Source organism: Elephas maximus, chromosome 10, assembly GCF_024166365.1.
Source record: "Elephas maximus indicus isolate mEleMax1 chromosome 10, mEleMax1 primary haplotype, whole genome shotgun sequence".
In the NCBI taxonomy this organism is placed as follows: Eukaryota; Metazoa; Chordata; class Mammalia; order Proboscidea; family Elephantidae; genus Elephas; species Elephas maximus.
Window position 1 is genome coordinate 93,536,419 of NC_064828.1, and position 23,860 is coordinate 93,560,278.

At 36.8% G+C, this 23,860-nt stretch overlaps 1 protein-coding gene across 4 annotated transcripts in view; it reads right to left on the bottom strand.

Annotated features, from left to right (window-relative positions):
* Positions 1–3,123: 3,123 nt before the first annotated feature.
* Positions 3,124–23,860, bottom strand: part of CEP128 (centrosomal protein 128) — a 523,299-nt gene continuing 502,562 nt past the window's right edge. Inside the window, exons 24-25 of one of the 4 annotated variants that reach the window (XM_049899763.1) lie at positions 12,730–12,823; positions 3,124–5,875 (exon numbers count right to left, since the gene is read on the bottom strand). In XM_049899763.1, the coding sequence (XP_049755720.1) occupies positions 5,748–5,875; positions 12,730–12,823 (222 nt within the window). In that variant the 3' untranslated portion in view covers positions 3,124–5,747. The remainder of the gene's footprint in view (positions 5,876–12,729; positions 12,824–23,860) is intronic. The other 3 variants (XM_049899764.1, XM_049899760.1, XM_049899762.1) reach the window with 3 other exon arrangements.

Below are 23,860 nucleotides of genomic sequence, written 5' to 3' on the forward strand. Positions count from 1 at the left end.
TTATGGCTTTACGATAAGAAGGTGATATAAATAGGCTCTCCTGATATATGAAGTACATATAAACACTATATTAAAAAATAGCTGTGTATCCTCAGGATTCCCTGATAAAGAATAATGATCTGTTTTACCAAGTGAAATCTTTTACACCTGATTAACAACCAGCCCACATCATAAGAAAAATAACATAAACATCTCATGTATTAATCTCACTAACTCTGTATGGTTGCCACTGCCCTGATGCAAAGGACAGATAAGCCTGACTCCAGTCCACCAAACCAAAAAACCAAGCCCGGTGCCGTAAAGTCGATTCCGACTCATAGAGTCCACAGGCTCGCTCAAATAAAGGACTTGGAGCTGCCTTCAAAACTGCTTGATGACTGCAGGCCCCAGAGAAGGGAATGAAAGAGAGATGCTGGTTCTAAGGAAATGCTTCCAACATAATATTTCCAAGACAAAGAGAGATGCACTTTGCAGACCAAGTGTTTGGGGCTTTCAAAAGCCATCTGAGCCCTTGGTGGCTTCATATGACTCACAAGTACACCTGACTCTTCACTGAAAGATTTTAAGAGGGGGGCAAAAAAAAAAAAAAAAAAAAAGCTAGTTTGATGGAAAATCTGATGCTATAAAACTGACTTGCCTTTTTTTTTTTTTTTAAACAAGCATGATTTTACAAAAATATCAAATCAGAACTTAGAGACTGTCAATTAGTGAAAAGGAGCCCTAGTGGTGCAGTGGGTAAGCACTTGGCTGCTGAGAAGGCTCAAACCCACCAGTTGCTCCACGGGAGAAGGATGTGGCAGTCTACTTCCGTAAAATTTACAGCCTTGGAAACACTATGGGGCAGTTCTTCTCCATGCTATAGGGTTGCTATGAGTTGGAATTGACTCGAAGGCAACAGGTTTGGTTTATTTTTTTTGGTTAATTAGTGTAATTAACCCACACCAAATGCAAGGAGTGGCAGGTGATGGACCCGTAGATTATAGCCTTGGAAACTCTATGGGGCAGTTCTACTGTGTCCTATAGGGTCACTAGAAGTTGGAATGGACCCGACGGCAACGGGTTTTTTTTTTTTTTTTTTCCTGTATATAACGAAAACGACAGAGTTCCAACATTTGAGGATACATTTTCACTTTTGTTTTTATTTAAATAATGCTAGTCAAAATGCTTTACTGACAGAATGAAATATGAGAGGGTGTCAGGCCATGGAGCTCTGTGGAGATGATGGGCATGCCTTCGCTTCTCAATAACCTCTTGCTACTTCTGACAGTCCAGTATCTGCCAGATTGAGGAAAACAGAGCATTCGTTCTAGGGAATGAATAAGGGATGGCAATTCTGCAACTTCAACTTTTTAAACCATAGCAAGTTATTGTTAGACGCATAGGTGATAAATGTTGGGTGCCTCTATCTGGGCTACAGTAGCAATTTCATTTCTCATTTTCACTACTATATGCTCAAAGGCATAAAGTTCCACATTTTGAAAGGCAGAAGTCATCTGATTACATGTAGTTTTGACTACCTTCCTGAAAGGGTATTAACATGTTGCTATGTTTAGAATTCCGTTTATTCTTGCAGAGAACAAGGCGGCAAGTTCACATCCACAACTGTCACCTGACTTGGCAACCAAATGGGAGTCAAGCTGTGCCAGGGAAGGAAAGAAACCCAGCCACAAAAGTATTCCCAGGGTTTTAATAATGAGAGTACGCAAACATATGACACTGAAATTCTGCAAGAAATGCAGGTGTGACAGACCCTAGAGAGTTTAGTTCCTCAGTGTGGGTTGTATAGGTAGTGGACTTCAGGGGTCAACAGTAGGGGCTGACCTATTAGAATCCTGAGTGACTTGGGTTGGCCTTGGGGTCAGATAGGACATAAGCATAGGTGTAGGTATGGCAGGAGAGCCTAAAGTAGGGGCAGATGAGGTTAGAACTTAACGGTCAGGCTGGTTGTCCCTGAGCAGATTGGTGTATTTTGTTACTAATCAAAAGCAAGGGAGACGTCTCTGAAATTTGTTTGGAATCTAAAACTCTGTTTCTAGATGAAAGCATCTCTTCTAGCCTTCAATTAGATGTGTCGTTTTGTGCAGAAATGAAACTAAATGGAATCTTTTCTTGGTTTAAATTTCTGTTTCTCAAATAGGGATATGTTTTTATTGCTAAACATTAGAGAATTTAAAAGTTAAAATATGTAACTATTTTTATATCATATGTTGGTGCGTGAAATGCCTTTATATACAAACTTTCCCAACTTTATTTTCATGGTTTAGGTTTGATCCAAGAAAACCAGATGCCTTTGTGAGGACAGCTTCCTCGGTTGAAGGTCACGAATGTCACAGATTTTCTGTTTTGTGTTGTTTTAAATTGAAGAAAAATACTAGGACAGTTTGTTTGGGGAGGGGGTGTAAGAATCTTGGAAAAGGAATCACTTATTCAATGACCATTCAACATTCTTGCTGCTGAATCGTGTGCAGTTGGGTTTATAGCACAAATTTTAAGTAGACGAATCGGAGGTATTTACTCTTTCCTTAAAAAAAAAAAAAAAGGTTTTCTAAGTAAATTTACCATTTCATTATATGTAAGAATTTGATCCCATTTAAAACAATAAATGTTATTTAACTCTAAGAGCCAATACAGATAAAAACCTCTGAGTCCATTCTGACTCTGAGTGACCGTACACGGTAGAGCAGAACTGTCCGTCGGGTTTCACAGGCTATAATCTTCACGGGAGCAGACTGCCACATCTTTCTCCTGCAGTGGGTTGATGGGTTCAAACTGCTGACCTTTCGGTTAGCAGCCAAGCCCTTAACGACAATACCACCAGGGCTCCTTCAGTACAGATTAGATAGGGAAAATGTACCAAGATTATTGAGAATCTTTGGATAACACTGAACTGAGGCTCAAAATAAAAAATGCATTTACCATAGTTGAAAGGAGAGAAAAGAAAAACAGACCTAATTGTTTTCTTAGGTAGGTAGGTAGGCAATTTTATCCACGTGACCTTTAAATCGAAATGTCATAAGAACACTATTTTATTATGCTATTGATTTGATTTTTTTTTTTTTTTTTTTGTAAAGATACATAGTTAAACTGTAACAATAAAATGAGAAGTTGGTTCTGGGAGACTGATTCGTAAGATTATATACTGTTTCAACTATCTTCCCTGAAAGGGTACTAACATGTTGCTAGGTTCAGAATCCAGTTATATAACCAACTGGTTTCCAACTTTCAAGTCAGACACCAGTCAAGGGAATAATATGACTTTCGCTAATGGGAAAAACATCCAGCCAGATTTCTCCCAGCTGTTTCTCCCCTCTGTGGCCTTCAATAATTTCAATGGAAGTTTGGTGTGTGTAGGGAGAAAGATGGCCAGAAAATCAAAACTACTAAACCAAAAAGGTCAATCTTCAAATTAAGTCTTGGAGCAGACTCAGTGCAGAATAACGTTTCTTCCTTATAATATCCCAGTGCTACAAGCAATATGGCTGACCAGCCACAGCTCAAATGGGGCCGATAACACACATAACTGAGGTTTTTCTGCCAAAGGGGTGAAGCAAAGGAAAAACAGTTTCTGGCTTTGAAACATGTAAATCAAGCTATTAGTGTTTCCTTAACATTCCCTTGGATTTCCAATTCAAGTGTATGGTGACTGCAAGAGATAGGAAAAATCCTCAGAGGAGACAGGTCCTTGGATTTAATTCCATATAAACAGAGGTCCAAGGGATTTGGACAAAATTGTTACTCAGAAAAGTCTGACTTTGCCTTTGAAGTTCTTGTGTGTTCCATATTTAAAGTCAAACACCTTCATTCATCCAACAGTAGCATAGGACATTGAATAGCATGATTTAATGGTTTTATTTATTTATTTCAGATTTAAAATGATCTTTCATAAGATTCCTCCCTATTCAGTCATAAAATCATCAGCTGCTATGTTTTCAAGGATTTTCCAAGTACATCCTTTGAGTTACTTTAAACTTTCAGGTCTAACTGGCCTTGATGTACTTTTTTTTTTTTTAAATGACCACAGATGCTGTAATAGCGGCTTAGACCAGTTCCTGCTAAACAGAATGGACTGTATGACATTCCTACTAATACATAAAGGAAAATCTATTTAACTAGCTTGTATCCTTAGGATTTAAGTAAAACTGGTTATCTTTCTCCCTTATTTTCTTCTCCATTAGTCATTTATTCAAGGAGATAAAATGCTATGCTGTTGGTCAACATATCAGTGGAAATGCTGAAGTAATTTCTCAATGTCCCAGATATTTCTCTAGAGCATTACAGATCATGTGAAACACTGGGACTGTGAGCCGCTCCTTCAAAAGGTGCTCCACTTGCTAAAACCCAATACTGCTAGAACACTCACAGCCCTGGGACAGCCTAAGTGTCATATACTACCTAACAGCAAACAAGCTTTGGGATACTGCTCCTGTTCTTGTGCCTCCCCCTACCCCCTGCCAGCCCTAGCACAATGTCTGGCATATAGTAGGAATGAATAAATGAGAACACGCACAACTATACTCTAGAAGTCACGCAGATTGTGCACAAACTCACTACACTTGTGATTTTTTGATACAAAAGATCTCCATCTTTGGTAGTAACCATTGTTTCAAGTTCATGGAAAGACAGTCATTTTCTGTTCTGCAATTAAATATGCTAAGTCAGAAAAAAAAAACATATCTTGAGTGGGAATAGAAGCATCTTTACGAAACGTGAGAAATCTAACAAGCAATTATACTTTAGCAAACACAAAATGTAGTGCACAGTTACAAAGGTATTGCTTTATTGTCCTTGTCTCTGTGCAGAATCTCGCCACTGTGACCCAGTGGGATTCAATTCCTGGATGCTTATTTTCTTCTTATCATTATTTAGCATTTAATATAAAGCTTTCTCCACTGGTAGATCAATAAGTAAATGGTATAAGTTCTGAAAAACACTTCGATGTTGAGAACAACTGGGATGCTGAAAGCAGAGAGTATCAAATTATAGAAGAATTTCTGCAGAGTGAATCTTGAGGATACAGGAGTTTGGGACTGATTTTGGGCAGAGTAAACCAAAGATGGTCCAGGATATGACTGAAATAACCACAGTAGGGTGGTTGGTCACAAAAAGACAAATAAATTGTGCTATGAGTTCTTTATAGTCCATTACAATTCAGGGGACATTGATAAATTCTTTATTGATATTAAAAATGAATGACTGGAAATAATTTTAAGATACTGTACTTAGTAACAGACTTCTGAGATGATGGATGTAACAATCTTGAGCATTTGTAGACTGTCTAATATTATATATGCATATCTCCATGACATGTTATAACACATGATAAGTTATTAGAGACAAGGCATTTTTTTTTTTAATCAAGTTTATATAAATGCTCCCTGAATCTAAAGCGCTGGCAACTTTTGCCTCAAGGGAAACTCATTTTCCTTCTCTTTACCCAGTAATTTTTGAAAGACCTCAATTATAAATCTAAATTTTGGTCAGGGAAAATGTGATCTGACCACACCTTAAAAAGGGAAATGCACAGTGAAACATATTATTCTTTCTCTGCTGGCGTAAGTTGCCAATAAGTCATTCAGCCAATAGTATTTGGATTGGTTTAACATATAGCATTCACAAAGACCAACTTTTTGGTCATTCTAGTCAATGTTTGGCAACTCTGAAGCTGCAGGTATGTTTCCTAGATAATCTGGGCCACGCTGTAGCAAGGAAAGATATGCTATTTTTAAAACCTCATGTAAGGCAACTAATTACATTTTGCTTTTTTTGTTCTCAGATTCCTCCTTTTTGTATTGTAGGCTTTTCCCATTCATTGTTAAACTCGTGGGATCTTCCTTGATTGAAGCTGAATCCACGGAAGCCGCTCTTTTTGTAAATGCTAGCGAGGTAAGAGGAAAGACAAAAGCAAACATAGGTAACTATACACCCTGGGCTGAAAAAAATTAATTCTGCATAAGATAATTAGTTAATTATGGCATTTGATCTAGTTTTCTGTAATTAAACTTTACTTGGACTGGCAGACCTTCAGCGTAGGAATAAACATAACCAGTGTATTATATTGTCAAAAACACATATTCATGTGATTAAAAGAATTTTTGTGAAGCGTCTCGAGAGTTGAAGATGTGTGGTTGGTCAGTACAAAATGATAGAAACTACACACATGCACGCATGCAGGATTTTGGAGGGAGAGATCTTACAGGCTTCGTGTCTACAGAATGATCTCTGTTATACAAAAGGAAACTAGGACTAGATCTGGAATTTAGGTCTACTGTTTTTTCTACTACCTTTTACCTCTCTTCTATGAGTCGGAATCCACTCGATGGCAGTGAGTTACGGGTCTGGGTCCAGATGCCTATATTCAACTGCCTACGTGAAATCTTCCCTCCTGATTTTTACTCTTTGAAGCTTGCCCATCCCTTAGGCTTCTCCAACTGCCCAGTTTCTCAAACCTTGCTTCCTCTCTTCTTTTACCCTGCCTGCTCCACCCATCCAATTTAAGAGTAAGTTCTGATGATTCCACCTCCCAAACTCACCCGAGGCCTCTGCTACTCACCATGTCCATTACCCTCATCCCAGCCCAAGCCACCATTTTTCTCTTCCTGTTTTCGTTCTTGCTCCCTTATGATCCCTTCTCCACATTACTGCCAGAATTCTCTTTCTAAAGGTAAATTAGATTATGTCACACTTTACCCCTATGATTATGCCTACCCCTGTCCCCCATTGCTTCCCAGTGAACTTAGAATAACTCTAAGCATGTTCTGTGGCTGAAAAGGCTCCACTCAGATCTCACTTCCCACCACTCGCCCCTCACTCACTCACTAGGTGTTTGTGCAGCAGATCAAGCTCTTTTCCTCTCTGGGGCCTATGTACTTACTGCTCCCTCTAACTTAACAGGGAGACTCTTCCCACCCAGTTTTAACTTGGCAGGTTCTCCTTGCCATTCAGGTTTCAGCTCAACTGTAACCTCTCCTGATGACCAATTTAACGTAGCAGTCCTGTTCCAGGCAAACCTCTATCATTTCACCTTTACAGCACCTATCACCAATTTATTTTATTTAGTGGTTTACTTTTTTACTACCCATTTCCTCCATGAGTCGAGGTGATGTTGTTTGTCTTGTTCACTACTGCAACCCCAGAACTGAAACCAGAGCCTTGTATACAGACTCTTAATAAATATTGGTTGAACAAATGAATATATTTAAGAGACTTTTAAGAGGCAGCAACTGGGATTTTTCTAGCTGCTTTCTAGAGAGTATCTAGAAAGAGTTATCTCGTCAAATTGCAATAACTAGAACTCGATTTTTTTTTTTTAGCACTTAACTGGCTAGTTAAAAATTCCTAAAACATTGTAACATAAAATGAGCCTATAAAATGAGAGAGACAGAAGGACTGTGCTTTCACGGAATAAATAAATCCTTTAATGGACAAGAAGTAAGTTTCTTGCCGTATCGATACTGCAATGTTTTAAATGCCATAAATCTTTTGCATTTTACTCTACAAGTTTGACGATAGACTACATATGAGTGTCTATTCACAGTTAGCTGGGTGGACCTTGAAGTATGACAGAGAACTGAAAATACTGTGCTATTCTTGCTACGGACAAATTATTTTTCATCTGAGGGACTTAAACTCTCACTAAACTCACCTCGAAAAGCAAATTGAGAATACTAACTTTTCCTTTCATAGCAATGTAAACTGAGGTAAGGAAGTGAAATCAAATTGTTTAGCAACTTTACATTGATTTGTTTTTCTGAAACAATTGAGTTACATTAATATGTAAGATTCACTCGCCAAACTCCTATAGCAATCCTCATATAACATTTTTCTCACATGAAAAACCACAGTCCCTTCTTTTCAGGATAACTAAAAAAAAAAAAAAATTTTTTTTTTTTTAAATTAACTTCAGTTTTTAGAACAGTTTTAAATTTTCAGAAAAAACTGTAATTTGTGTTTATTTCAAAATTCAGAGATACTGACTTCACAAGCATTAAGCATTCTAGTCTCAAAGGACTCAAGCTTTCGAGGAGTCACCAGATTACACAGCTTTCACTCAAGTCCAGGGTGGTAGAGGCCCATGAGTGAAGGCCCTGTCCCGGAGTCGTGTTCCTTTAGCCTAAAAGAAGCTATACAGGGAGACCAGTGGTCAGTCACTACTTATAAAAAGTAAAAATGACAGTTTCAAAAGCTGACATTATGAGTCTCTCTTACTAAGCCCCCACTGTCTACAGGCCGAAGGTAATGGAATCCAAGTGTTCTAAAAGAGTGTCCTGAATCGCGGCCATCATTTCCAGCCAGCCAGGATAAATTTGGTACTGATCATGGCTCTAAATAATGGATTTTTGTGTTCCTATTTCCAATGGTAATATAAACTTACAATTTATACATTTCTTCCCTCCTTCCTGGCAGAAGGAATCTACCTTTTCTTGAATTGACCTGAACTACACAAACCTGACATAAATTACTACTTAAAACAAACTTTCATTAATGCTGGATCATTTCAGAGACCACAAATTATGCAGTATTTTCCCATTTCCTTTGTTTTTTCCATGGTCAGTGATTCTACATTTTAGTTTGGTCACAGTTTAACAGGGCATCTAAGTCAGCAGAATGAAGGCCTTAGCGTCTACAGCTTGGACAAAAGGGCCTCGTACAGTTCATATCACGACTTGAGTAGGAAGTTGCTTGTTCTGTGGGCTCAGAAACTTATGTCTGACTAAGGACCTATGGATTCTCTCCTAAGTCACATGAACCATATAGGTCTAAACCTCTCTAAACTCTAAACCCCAACTTTCCTGTCCCAGTAACATGCTAACAAGAAAACTGAAAATTTGCTTGTCAGACATAAAAGCTGGGTTTTATTAGTAGAACTTATCTTTTAAAAGAATAATTTTTAGCCAAAGTATACCAAAAGTCAGAAAAACAGGGGTTTCTTGCCCCATCCCTTCCAATCCCACAGTCTTACTCCCCTGAGTCAATAATGATCAACTCCTTTAGCTATGTGTTCTGTATTTACTCCAATGTTTCTTAAAAAAAAAAAAGCTTATATTGCTATTTCTCTGATTTATCATTTTTAGACATTATATACATCCATTCATTTTTCTTCACCCCATACTCTCAGTATATATAGTTACATCTGACGTTTTTGTTATGTCAACAGAGTGTTTATATTATTACCCAGTGCCATCAAGTCGATTCCGACTCACAGCGACCCTATAGGACAGGGTAGAACTGCCCCATAGAGTTTCCAAGGAGCACCTGGTGGATTCGAACTGCTGACCCTTTGGTTAGCAGCCATAGCACTTAACCACTACACCACCGGGGTAGTGGTTTATATTATTAGGACTATGTAAATAAATAAATATTATTAGATTAGATTAGATTAGATTAGATTAGATTAGATTAGATTACATTACATTACATTACATTACATTATTATATGGCTCACATAAACCTAATAAGTATACTACGGCAATGCTTCCTCTCTTATTTTTCATTCTCCCCTTGGGTTTTTAATCGATCCTTTTTTTTTTTTTTTTCTGTGACCATCCTTAATTGTTTCTTATTGCTCAATCAGATCTGCCATATATCTATGGTAGTTTTTTTCTGAGTACTCAAATGTATTAGATAATCTATCAGTGTTCTGTCCTCCTCCCTCCCCCAAAAGATTGACTGGAAAATTTAGCCGAATTTCCTGATGGAATCTTTCCTTTCTACCTTCAATATGGGAGAACTGAAGCATAAGTGTGTACAGATTAAAAGGGTTCAACCAACATGCAGCAAGAAAAATCATCTAAAGCTGATCATTACAAAAATCACTGGGGTTAAAGAAAAGATCCTAAAAGTTTCCAGAGAGAAGGGAAGGGGCCAGAATCACTTTAAAGGAGTTGAAACCAAAAATGACATAAAGCTTTTCAACAGCAACAATGCATTTTGGAAGACAACTCTAAAGTAGCCTCAGAAGGAAAACCATTTTTAGCCTAAACTTTTGTAGCCAACCTCTCAATCACACGTGGGTAGAAGAAATCCGTTTCCAGAAATACAAAAGCTGAAAACATTTACCTCCCTTTCTTTGATTTGTTCTCACAAAAGAAAGGAATAAAACAGGAAAGAGGAAGCTTGAAATCTGGGAAACAAGGAAACCAACTGTTCTGTATTCTTTGTTCTCTCATGCCAAGGCTCTAGTTAATCAGGTACTGTCCCTTATGAATTGATCTTCTAAATATCTTATTTTTTCTCTTACTGTTCAATTGTTGTTTTTTTTTTTTTCTACTGCTTTCATGGTGATTCCCTCAACTTTGTTTCCCATCTATTTTTTCTTATGACGATTATATTTTAAATTTCTGAAACCTTTTATTCTCTGTTCCTTTTTCACAGCACCTTGCCCTTATTTAATGAAGGTAATATTTTCTCTTATCTCTCTAAGGGCATTAATGGCAGTTTTTTTTGCTTTCTTTTGTTCCTTGTATTTAGGGCACATTTAATATAGGTTCCATTTTTCTTTTGCTGGTCTTGTCATCTCTCTTTTTTTTCAATCTTGAAGGTTTAAAGAAAAAACTAAAAAGAAATTATAGAACAATTTCTACAACTAAGCTGAAATTCCTTGTACTGAAAAAATGGAGACGTATTTATGGTGATCCTAACTTTTCCTACTTCTGATATAACACATTATGAAAAAGGTACAGAAAATTCAAGGTTTGCCAGAAAAGAACATCGGAATAAATATGATTTCAAGAAAGAGTTTAATTAAATCACTTAAAAATGATTAGTGATAAGGTGCCTATGAGAATAAATTTAAAAAATTATCCTTGTAAACGGGAGTACAGATGAGAGGAAAATCATAAAGCAAATTTGTAAAAGAAGAATAGTAAGTCATAAGGCTTTGAATAAGACTGCTTCCTTGAATTAATAAAGCGTTATAAATTTATGTTAAATTTTCCAGTCAGATTTTACAATATAAACTGTAATAAGTATTTTCTTACCTAAATTGTGTTCTCACATATTTTTTCCTATTCTTATTTAACTTTATTTCCTTTTGAACAGTGAATTTACACAGGAAACTTAGAGAAATGACCACAGCTGGTCAAAAAGTGCTACTGAATGAAAAGCTGGATACAGTTTCTTTCACTGCCTACCACAATATTAAATAAAATTTTAAAAAATCTTAACATTTTCTTCCTCATGTCTTCTAAGCACTTCCTTCTAGGTGCCTTTCTAGGGAGCCATATGAAAGTCATATTGGCAACATTAAATGGTCATAGACCTCCATGCTCAGATCCTGGTGCAATTTGTCTCCAGGGTCTCCAAACACTCTGATGTTTGGTAGTTCTAAGTTCTCTCCTGCCCAACCCTCATGTTTAAATGGATCCTCGTGTGTACACAGACCTGGGGATATTTTTTCATTGCTTAATATGAAAGATAAAAATGTGGCCTGTGTATATATCAGATTCTAAGGTCCCATAAGCAACTTGAGATACGATTCATATTGAAGAGCAGCTGCCAGATGAGAATAGCAGAGGGTTTATGCAAATGCAAAATAACCAGGAAAATGATTAGGACAGGAAAGAGAAAATGCTTAGCTTTTGGAATAAAATAATCATGATAAAATAAAAATCAAATCATTTATCAAAAAGTGATAAATATTTATTGAATGAATCCATGAATATAAATCAGCAAAAGTGAAAGTTATCATTTTTGGATTTGACCTACTTCTTGTGGCTTATTTTAGTATTTTATTTAATAGCAATTTAGCTATTTCAAATGGCAAAATTATCAAATTTAATGTACAACCCTCCAGGCCCATGAAAAATGGAAGAGATGATAATCTAAATAAGAATTCATTTCAGCCTTACAGGTTTCGATAAAACTAGACTTGGAAAGAAAGGAAAAAAAAAAATTCATACGTACATTCATCTAATATTAACTGAGTAATTACTACGTGCCAAGTAGTGTCAGCATACTGAGGAAGCACTGGTGAACAACCTAAACATTGTTCCTATCATCATAGAGTTTGGTCTTCGGTGGAGAAAAGAATCAAAATCATTCCGATATCAAATAACTCCATAATTATAATAAGAAGCTCACAACAGAGGCTCCACTTAAAACAGGAAGTTCAGAAGGTTTCCTAGAGAATGCTACGGATGAGCTGGAACTTGAAGACCGAGTACAACAAGAGAGCAGAAGGGGTGCTGGGAGAGGGCGTGACGGTAGGAGATGGCATCCTGCAGCAATGGACTCATGCCTTGTGGATGATTCTGAAGATGTTTTATCAACATTCACTGAGTGCTCATGGAGTGAAATCTAGCAAATAATAGTATCAGTATCCTTATTCTTTGCACAAGATTCCTGAAGAGTTCTGTGCAAATATTTTCCACTTTTTGATGATTTGGATTTTGTCATAATACCTAACTTTTTTTTATCCACTCATCCAGAGTTATCAGTGATTGTCAAAAGAAACAAACAAAAAATGCTTAATTAAGATTTTTGTTTGGGGTGATTTATTTTAAGCTCTCCTGAGAAGTTAAGGTCTGCAAAGAAAGAGTTCCATGCATTTTTTAGTAAACTGTACATTATTATAAAGGCATGTGGAGTTATTATTTGTATGATACATTTTCACAAACTCACAATGTGAATATTACTATCATGTATTGACCTTATATATAATTGTTTCCATGAGTTGTTTTTTCTTAAATTCAATTAAAAAAAAAAAAACTGGTATAGGGCTTTATTACTTACAGTTCAAGTGTGAAAATCGTGGACTTGACAGGAAGCTACTGTGGTCCTGCCAAGAGGATGAGTGATCTAGCCCATGAACATGGGAACCGTCATCCTAAGGGAGAGAACGCAGCATTTCAGTTCAATAGTTATAAAATGTAAGGACTAGGATTCATTTAAATGTACTGAAACTGAAAGTTAACATACAAGCTATGCTGTACATGAACAACTTAATACAAATATAACTCTTGTAAAAATACAATATGTGCATGTTAAAGAAAACATGCAAAAAGAAAGAAAAAGGAAATCACTCATGGCCATAGCAGCATGACATGTTTCTTTCCAGCCTTTCTTTTCTATGACTAGGATATTAAAACACAGTTACAAAACGTTGTGTTCTTTATTTATTTATTTATATTAACAATATAAGTATTTTAAACGTCATTTTATTATCCTAACCTTTAGCTTCAGCATTACACATATAATATCTAGCAGATATACTATGTTTACTCAGTTACCACCTTACCAGACATAGAGGTGGTTTCTGGTATTTTATTGCTGTAAATAACACGGAAAGAAATATCTTTAAAAATAAAACCTTTTCCATATTTAGGACTACTCCTTATGACAAATCTCTATAAGTGGATACACTGGGTCAGTAAAAACAATATGATGTCTTATAACACTTTTAGCTAGACTGCTTTCCGTAATGATTATGCTAATCCTCTTACTCATTCAACAAATATTTAATGCATAAACAAAAATGAACGTGGAAAAAGTCCTTCTCCTCACAGACTGTATGAACTGTCCTTTTCTCCAAGTCTTAGCTGAAAATGAGAACTAAAACTTTAAATACTAATTAAATAGATTAAAAATAGGTACTTTAATAAACAGTAAAATTGTGATTTTTTTCCCTAATGATTATTTTCTAATTAGGTGCTGTATGTCTTTCTTCTTTCTTTCACTCATTAAATCATTCATTCAACAATAATTTGTTGGGCATCTATTATGTGCCAGGCAAAGAACAAACAAGATACTCAGGTAATGGTGGTGAACACAGCCCTGCCTTCATGAAACCTTCAGGACTGTGGGAGAGAAAGGCAATAAATAAACTACACAAAACACAATTAAAAACTATGATAAGTGCTATAAAAGAGAACAGGATATAATAGGAAAAATCAAATTTAGATTTGGGGTCCAAAGAAGACCTCTCTGTTAGGTGATATTTAAGCCAAGCTTTGGATGCTGAGTGTGAGTCAGTAAATTAGTCAGCCAAAAACTTATGAAGGGTGGAGTTTTAAGGAGAAGGGTAGGGTCAGCGAATGATGTTCCAAACTCATACGAAGGTACCGAGGTGAGAGAGAGTTTGCTGTGTTTGAAGAACTGAAGGAAGGTTCCAGGACTTAGGCACACTAACGCTGGGGGAAGCGGGTACAATGAGGTCAACAGGTGGGCAGACACCATGTTTAGAAGTAAACCAGAAAGCAACCAAGAGTTTTAAGAGGAATGACATGCTTTAATTTATATTTTTGAAAGATCACTTTGGAAAACAGATTGGAATGGAACAAGTGTCGAGGTGGATATAACAGTTAAAAGACTACAATTGACGCTAAATTTTGGGGTTGCTGTCTTGGGAGAGGAAGAGATCAAGAATGTCCAAAGATTCTAGATGAAACAACTGTAAGTGAGGTGGCCCAAAACAGATTCCTCAAAACACAGTGCCACATACAATACAACCTCATATAACATGGCTATCTGATGAATTAGTTGTTATTCTCTGTAAGCACCAAGTTTATATTTTATTTCTTTGTCATGTATCAGTGTATACAAATGCAAAAGAAAGGCCAAAAATAAAGAGTTTTTTATATTTCTAGAAGGCTGATTTATTCAGCTAAACATGTGAACATAACCTTCAGATGATTCAAGATAATTAGCCTTTATGTACCAAAAGGGAGTTATGGTCTATATAAACGACAGCCCTGAAGTTTTTAACCAAGTGATTTTTAGTTCTCACTATCAAGATTTCATAAGAAACTAGAAGTCATTTACTGTAGGATTGCTGGAAAGGACAGGATATACATTGTGTCCTAGGTATACTTAAGGACCAGTCTTAGATGAGTTGACATGGAGCAGCTAGAGGCAAGAGAGCCAGCTATTGTAGTTCAGAAGTGAAATACTGAAGGTCTGGGTGGAGTGAGATGTACAAATGCAAAGGGAGGCTAAGATCTAAACCAATGCTAGTAACCTCCATTTAATCACGGTTTTAATGCGAAGCATGAAAGAAAAAAAAGTGTAAGGAGAGGTTTTGATCCGAATGATGCTTTGATGATCGTGAAAAAGAATAAAAATAGGGGAAAGCAAACATACTCAGATTTTGTTCACTGATTCCTAGACAGAGAGAGACGATGAGAGGACAGGTGTAGGGATATAGGTTTGGACATCTTGCTGGAACAGATGTGTAATGACAGCCACAAAATGTGCCTAACTAGAAGGATGAAAGATATTCAAATCCTACTCATTCTTCCTAAAAGGCATGGTTTTAAATTCCTAAAACAAAATTGATTCTTTCATTCCAAGTATTGGCCAGCTGTATCTTCTTCTTTTTTTTTTCCTGATCGGTCTAGCTATAAGTTTTTAATTTTCATTGTTCATTTTAAAGTACCCAGTTTGGGTTTCATTGGTTTTCTCTATTTTTCTGCTTTCTCTTTCATTGATTTCTACTCTTTATTATTTCCTTCTTTTTGCTTAATGTGGTTTTAATGTGCTCTTCATTTTCTAGTTTCTTAAAGGTGGAAGCTTGGCTTATCAATTTGAGAACTTCCTTTTGTAATATAAGCATTTATTATAAATTTTCCTCCAAGTACTGTTTTAGCTGAATCCAACAAATTTTGATAAGTATGCTTTCATTTTCATATAGTTAAAAAATACTTTCTAATTTTCCTTTTGATTTCTTCTTTGACCCATGGGTTATTTAAAAATGTTGTTTAATTTCCAAATACTTGGGAATTTTCCAGCTGTCTTTCTATTAATGATTTCTAGTTTAATTTCGTTGTAGTTAGACAACAGGCTTTGTGTAATTTCAACCCTTCTAAATTTATTGATATCTGTTTTATGGCCCAGAATATGGTCTATTTTGGTGAATGTTTAATGTGTACTAGAAAAAGTAGTTTAATCTAATGTTGTTGGTTAGAAAAAGCCAAAACCAAACACCCACTGCCATCTAGTCAATTCTGACTCATAGCAACTCTATAGGAGAGAGAAATGCCCCCATAGGGTTTCCAAGGAGTGGCCTGTGGATTTGAACTGCTAACATTTTAGTTAGCAGCTGAGCTAGTTAGTTGATTGTGTTGTTCAAGTCTTCTATATCCCTACTGATTTTAAGCCCACTATTTATCTATTACTGAGAAATGAACGAAGTATCAAACCATAATTAAGGATTTGCCTATTCTTAAACTTACATCACTTTTTGCTTCATGCATTTTGATACTCTATTAATAGGTGTTCCTTCCATCTTCTTGAGGCAATCTCTTGAGATATAAAACAGAGAAGTGAGCAGAGAGACAGGACCTCATATCACCAGGAATAATATGGAAGAAGAGGGAAGGAATACAGAATCACTATTCCAAAAAGAATTGGTCGACATTGAACCATTTCAGGAGGTAACATACGATGAAGAACTGATGGTGCTGAAGGAAGAAGTCCAAGTTGCACTGAAGGCATTGGCAAAAACAAGTCTCCGGGAATTGACAGAACACCAATTGAGATGTTTCAAAAAATGGATGAAGCACTGAAAGTGTGCACTTATCTATACTGAGAAATTTGGAGGATAGCTACCTGCTCAACTGACTGGAAGAGATTCATATTTATGCCTATTCCAAAGAAAGGTGATCCAACAGAATGCAGAAACCAACAATATCATTAATACCACATGCAAGCAAAATTTTGCTGAAGATCATTCAAAAGTAGCTGCAGCAGTATATTAACGGTAAACTGCCAGAAATTCAAGCTTGATTTAGAAAAAGACATGGAAACCAGGGATATCATTGCTGATGTCAGATGGATCCTGGCTGAAAGCAGAGAATACCAGAAAGATGTTTACCTGTGTTTTATTGACTACGCTAAGGCATTCGACCGTGTGGATCATAACAAATTATGAATAACATTGCTGAGAATGGGAATTCCAGAACACTTAATTGTGCTCATGAGGAATCTGTACATGGATCAAGAGGCAGTCATTTCAACAGAATAAGGGGATACTGCATGGTTTAAAGTCAGGAAAGGTGTGTGTCAGGGTTATATCTTTTCACCATACCTATTCAATCTGTACGCTGAGAAAATAATCTGCAAAGCTGGACTATATGAAGAAGAATGGGGCATCAGGATTGGAGGAAGACTCATTAACAACCTGTGTTATGCAGATGACACAACCTTGCTTGCTGAAAGTGAAGAGGACTTGAAGCACTAACTGATGAAGATCAAAGACCACAGCCTTCAGTATGGATTACACCTCAACATAAACAAAACAAAAATCCACACAACTAGACCAATAATCAACATCATGATAAATGGAGAAAAGATTGAGGTTGTCAAAGATTTCATTTTACATGGATCCACAATCAACATCCATGGAAGCAGCAGTCAAGAAATCAAATGATGCATTGCACTGGGCAAATCTGCTGCAAAAGATCTCTTTAAAGTGTTGAAAACCAAAGATGTTGCTTTGAGGACTAAGGTGCGCCTGGCCCAAGCCATGGTGTTTTCAATCGCCTCATACACATGCGAAAGCTGGACAATGAGTAAGGAAGACAGAAGAAGAATTGATGCCTGTGAATTGTGGTACTGGCGAAGAATACCGAATATACAATGGACTGCCAAAAGAACAAACAAATCTGTGTTGGAAGAAGTACCACCAGAATACTCCTTGGAAGGATGGTGAGACTGTGTCTCACATACTTTGGATGTGTTGTTAAGAGGGATCATTCCCTGGAGGATATCATACTTGGTAGAGGGTCAGCGAAAAAGAGTAAGACCCTCAACCAGATGGATTGACACAGTGGTTGTAACTATGTGCTCAAGCACAGCAACAATTGTGAGGATGGTGCAGGACTGGGCAGTGTTTCGTCCTGTTGTGCTCAGGGTCGCCATGAGTCAGAACCCACTCGATGGCACCTAACAACAACAACAACATTAACAGGTACATACACATTCAGGGGGGTTACTCCTTTACAATTGTTGATTTATTCATCATTAAACCACTCACATTTCTTTTTTTCATTGTGGAAAATGAACAGGTTTAACTCTAATACGTCATGGAGTTCTAACATCTTGTCTTCAAAAGACTTATAATCTACCATATTTAAGTCGAAGTGTAACTAGTGAAATGAGCCCAGAAAGAACACCCTGAAAGAAAATTATTTTACATTCCCTTTGAATATTCAACATACTTAGCAGAATATGAAAAAAAAATACCTTCATGTCCTCCAATTAAATATTGATATTTAATTTGTGGACTTTTTATATAAGTAAATTCACAAGTTGACTATAAGATGAATGTTTCTGCCTAAGTTCTACCTTCCTTTTAATAAAATACGTAAGTTTTAAAAAGGAAGTGCTTGTTAAAAACCAAGATTCTTTGCAATTTTAATAATCCCAACTCCTGCTTTTTACCAATTCTTATATCCTTAGCACAAGGAACTATTTTTATTGCTGTCATAAGTTTCAATAAGCTAACCCAGTCCAAAAAAAAAAAAAAAGTGTCGTCTAGTTAGCCAGAATTCCCTGCAAAAATTCCACTGGGTGAAGGGACTTGCATTTTCTAATATTTTCCCTGGGCTTCTTCCACTTCTCTTTCATAACCCATATTGTAATTGGTTTCTTAAAAGCTGTTCCAACCTGACTAAATCTTTTTGCTAAACTGATCTCTAATGATTAATATTTAAAGACGCCCACCAAGTATTTTTCTCTCAGGAATATTATAAGTTCAAAGTTTATATGACAAATGATACATTTGATTTTTTTTTTTTTTTAATTCATCCAACGCTTCCCCTGGAGAGAAGGAAAAAAACACATGTATTTCTGAATCTATGGCAGAAAGGTTTTCTTGAATTTGTCTCTAGCCTAACAATTCTAACAATTCACCGTCCCTCCATCTTTGTCTTCTTAATTCTCAGTCCTCCACTAGTGCTCAAGAAAGCTGAACCTCTTCCTTAGGTAACTTTATTCCTATTTAAAAGATCAATCTGGGCAGACAGAGTACTTAACCTCTGCCCTCCACATTTCAATCTGTAGGATGCTATTTTAGATTTTAACATCCATGTGGGTGGGGGTTTGATCATCTCCGTCTCTCTATCCTTCCATTTAGCCATCCAAATATTCTACTATTTAGCACAGTGCCACCTGGAGTAAGGAACTCAATAATGGTCATGCATGATTATTTCTTGACCGAAATACAGATAGTCCTCTATGGTGGAAGTCAGGAGATAGGAGAATGCCACTCTCACATTCTCAATTTTTTCATGTAAAAAAAATGAGAGCCGAACCAGATCACATCTTAGCCCTTTCAGTACCAACATTTTATGATTCTGATCTACCTCAACGGAATCATTGAGCAAAGAGTATGTGTAAATATGCAAAGTATCTTTACCACAGGAAATCCAAATTTACACAATAATATAAACCCAAAACAACACTCATCTGCCAGATGGGTCAAACTCGTGAAAATACTCTGCTAGATCAGGCTGTTTGAGTCTCTTTGAGTAGTTTTTCTAATAGTACTGATAGATTCACCCTTATCCAATTGATATTTTATTGTATAAAGTTTTATAGTCCAAGAAAATCCCTGATGAAAAACATTTTACTCAGCATTTTTTTTTTTTTTTACCAAACTCAGTCTTGGCCTGACACAACTTTCATCCATTTTCAGAAACTAAACCTACTCATACTGGATAAAAAAACTGCCATCCATAGGGATATTCAAAAGAATGTACTACTGACAAATAAAGAGCCAAAGACAGAGTGCAAAGATGTTTTAATGATGGTAGCCTCATTGAAATCAGTACTTATTCTCTTAAAGTGACTATTTTAAAGAAAACAATAAGTATTTGGATGAATATGCTATGACATGTATATTAAGAATTAATAACAAATTTAATTCGGTTTTCTTATGGTTTTAGTACCTAGAATTTTGAATCTTAGATGATTATTCATGGTATGTTCATAGGCAAAATTCTTTATAATCTTGCCATTAAGGCTTGTCTTGATTATATTATCTGGAGAGGTGAAAGCATGTAGCTTGTCAAGGGCTTGGGTTTGGTAGAGTGGGGCTCTGTCGTTGTTGTTAAGTGCTGTCTAGTCAGTTCCAACTCACAGTGACCCTATGGACAACAGAAAAAAAACACTACCTGGCCCTGTGCCATCCTCACAATTGTTATACTTGCACCAACTGTTGCTGCCACTGCGTCAATCCATCTCATTGAGGGTCTTTACCTTTTTTACTGACCCTTTACTAAGCATGATGTTCTTCTCCAGCAACAGGTCCTTTCTAGTAACACGTCCAAAGTATGGGAGACAAAGTCTTGCCATCTTTGCTTCTAATGAGCATTCTGGTTGTACTTCTTCCAAGACAGATTTGTTCATTCTCCTGGCAATCCATGGTATATACAATATTCTTCATGAACACCATAATTCAAAGACGTCAATTCTTCTTCAGTCTTCCCTATTCATTGTCCAGCTTTCCCGTGCTATGAGGTGACTGAAACACCCTGGCTTGGATCAGGCACACCTTAGTCCGTAAAGTGATACCTTTGCTTTTTAACACTTTAAAGAGATCTTTTGCAGCAGATTTGCCCGATGCACTGCGTCGTTTGATTTCTTCACCACTGCTTCCATGGGTGTTGATTGTGAATCCAAGTAAAATAAAATCCTTTATAACTTCAATATTTTCTCCATTCATCATGATGTTGTTTACTGGTCCAGTTGTGAGGATTTTTGTTTTCTTTAACTTGAGGTGTAATTCATACTGAAAGCTGGGGTCTTTGATCTTCATCAGTAAGTGCTTCAAGTCCTCTTCACTTTCAGCAAGCAAGGTTGTGTTGTCTGCATATCGCAAGCTGTTAATGAGTCTTCCTTCAATCCTGATGCCATGCTCTTGTTCATATACTCCAGCGCCTCAGATTATTTAGTCAGCATACGGACTGAATAAGTATGGTCAAAGGATGCAACCTTGACATACACCTTTCCTGATTTTAAACCATGAAGTTCTCGTTGTTCTGTTTGAATGACTGCCTCTTGGTCTATGTACAGGTTTCTCATGAGCACAGTTAAGTGTTCTGGAATTCTCATTCTTTGCAATGTTACCATAATTTGTTGTTATCCACACAGTTGAATGCCTTTTTGTAGACAATAAAAATACAGGTAATCCTCTTCCAGGTATTCTCCACTTTCAGGCAAGATACATCTGATATCAGCAATGATATCCTTCATTCTATGTACTCTTCTGAATCTGGGTTGAATTTCTGGCAGTTCCTTGTCTATGCGCTCTTGCAACCACTTTTGAATGATCTTCAGCAAAATTTTACTTGCATGTGATACTGATATTGTTCGATAATTTCTGCATTCCTTTGGATCACCTTTGGAATGGGCACAAATATGGATCTCTTCCAGTTGGTTGGTCAGGTAGCTGTCTTCCAAATTTCTTGGCATACAAAAGCGAACACTTTCAGTGCCCCATCCGTTTGTTGAAACATCTCAATTGGTATTCCATCAATGCCTGGAGCCTTATTTTTTCCAATGCCTTCAGGGCAGCTTGGACTTCTTCCTTCAATACCATCATTGCTACTACTGAAATGGTTGAACATCGACCAATTCTTTTTGGTACAGTGCTCTGTGTATTCCTTCCATCTTCTTTTGATGCTTCCTGCATCATTTAATATTTTGCCCATAGAATTCTTCAAAATTGCAACTCAAGGCTTGAATTTTTTCTTCAGTTCTTTCAGCTGGAGAAATGGTGAGTGTGTTCTTCCCTTTTGGTTTTCTACCTGCATGACTTTGTACATTTCATTATAATATTTTACTTTGTCTTCTTGACACATCCTTTGAAATCTTCTGTTTATCTCTTTTATTTCATAATTTCTTCCCTTCGCTTTAGCTACTTTATGTTCAAGAGCAAATTTCAGGGTCTCTTCTGATATCCATTTTAGTCTTTTCTTTCTTTCCTGTCTTTTTAATGACTGTCATGGATTGAATTCTGTCCCCCCAAAATGTGTTCTGCAACTTGGCTAGGTCATGATTGCCAATACTGTACGATTGTCTACCATTTTGTCGTCTGATGTGATTTCCCTATGTGTTGTGAATCCTGTCACTATAATGAGGTGGATTAGTGGCAGTTATATTGATGAGATTCACATGATCAGAGAGTTTCTTAAGCCAACCTCTTTTGAGATATAAAAGAGAGAAGTGAGCAGAGAGACACAGAGACCTCATACCACCAAGAAAACAGTGCTGGGAGCAGTACATGTCCTTTGGACCTGAAGTTCCTGTGCTGAAATACTCCCAGACCAATGTAAGACTGATGACAATGACCTTCCTCCAGAGCTGACAGACAGAGAAAGCCTTCCCCTGGAGCCGGTGCCCTGAATTCAGACTTCTAGCCTACTGGACTGTGAAAGAATAAACTTCTCTTTGTTAAAGCCATCCACTTGTGGTATTTCTGTTATAGCAGTACTAGATGACTAAGACAATGACCTCTTGCTTTCTTCATGTATGATGTCCTTGGTGTTATTCCCCAACTTGTCTGGTCTTCGGTCATTGGTGTCAACGCAGCACGTCTATTCTTGGGATGGTCTCTAAGTTCAGGTGGGATATACTCAAGGTTGTACTTTGGCTCTCATGGATTTAGGCCTCAAGCATGGCTAAAAAATTAATGTGCTATCTATCTACGGATCCATACTGTTTGCTACATAAGCACTTTCGATCCATTGTCACTTTCAGATTTTGTAACAAACGAAAATCCCAACTCAATTGGCAATATTTATTCAATTTTTAATCAGCAAGATAAAATTAGTCAAATGTCATGGCTGGCAGATTAGTCTTGATCATTTCAAAAGAATCTCAAATGAATCTCCATATTTCAGCATGACTTGATTGCCTACAAAATTTTGGATGTGTCATGTAAGCATTTCTGGGGAAACAGTAATTAAATTATTGTTAGAATTCCAGAAAAGGCTTAACCTAGGAAAAAAATTATTTTAATTATTTTAAATCACTAGTATAACATATATTGTTACACTCATTGTGTATGCTGGAGTACAAAAAAATGAGGCAGAGTGTCTGCCCTCAAAGGTCATGCAATCCAGTAGTACAATTCTCAAACTTCTTTTTTTTTTTATACTTTTACTATTTGATTTTACATTAACTTAAAAAAAAAACCTTGCCCCCTAAAATTAATTTTCCTTCCTTCCTCCCTCCCCCCCCTCCCTTCCTTCCTCTCTCTCTGTCTATCTATCTATCGAAAAACAAAAAAACAAAGGAAATAAAACAAACTCATTGCCATCGAGTTGATTCTGATTCAGGGTGACCCCAGGCGTTACAGAGTAGAACTGCTCTATGGGGTTTTCTTGGCTAGGAAGCAGATTTCTAGACCCTTCTTTCATGGCACTACTGGGTGTGCCTGAATTGCCAACCTTTAGGTTGGAAGCCAATTGCAAACTGCTTATGTTCCCTCAGGGGTTGCACAGTACATGCAGCTGTGTTTGCATGGTAGTTTACATACAATTTCTTATCAAAGCATGGAGGGGGTGGTTATAAATGAGATAATGGGGGTATTTTGGAGTCAAAGCTTCCCCAAATGTCCCTATGGCTGCCACTATTGGTCCGAAGCAGCATCTGTAAAATTACATGAATAATGCACTAGTGATATATTTTAATAGTCATTAAAATAAAAATGCTTATGTATCAACTAAAATCTTGAGTTGTACCAGGATTTATACATAGCATGTTTTAGAAACTACTGCTGTAGGAGATTTAAGACATATACAGAAATAGCTGAGTTAAGGAGAAAGGGCTAACGGCCATTAATTGCTATGAGCCAGGTAGAAACAAAGCACAGACAGGTTCAGTGAGGGAGAAACGGTTTCCATGACCAAAGCATGTACTT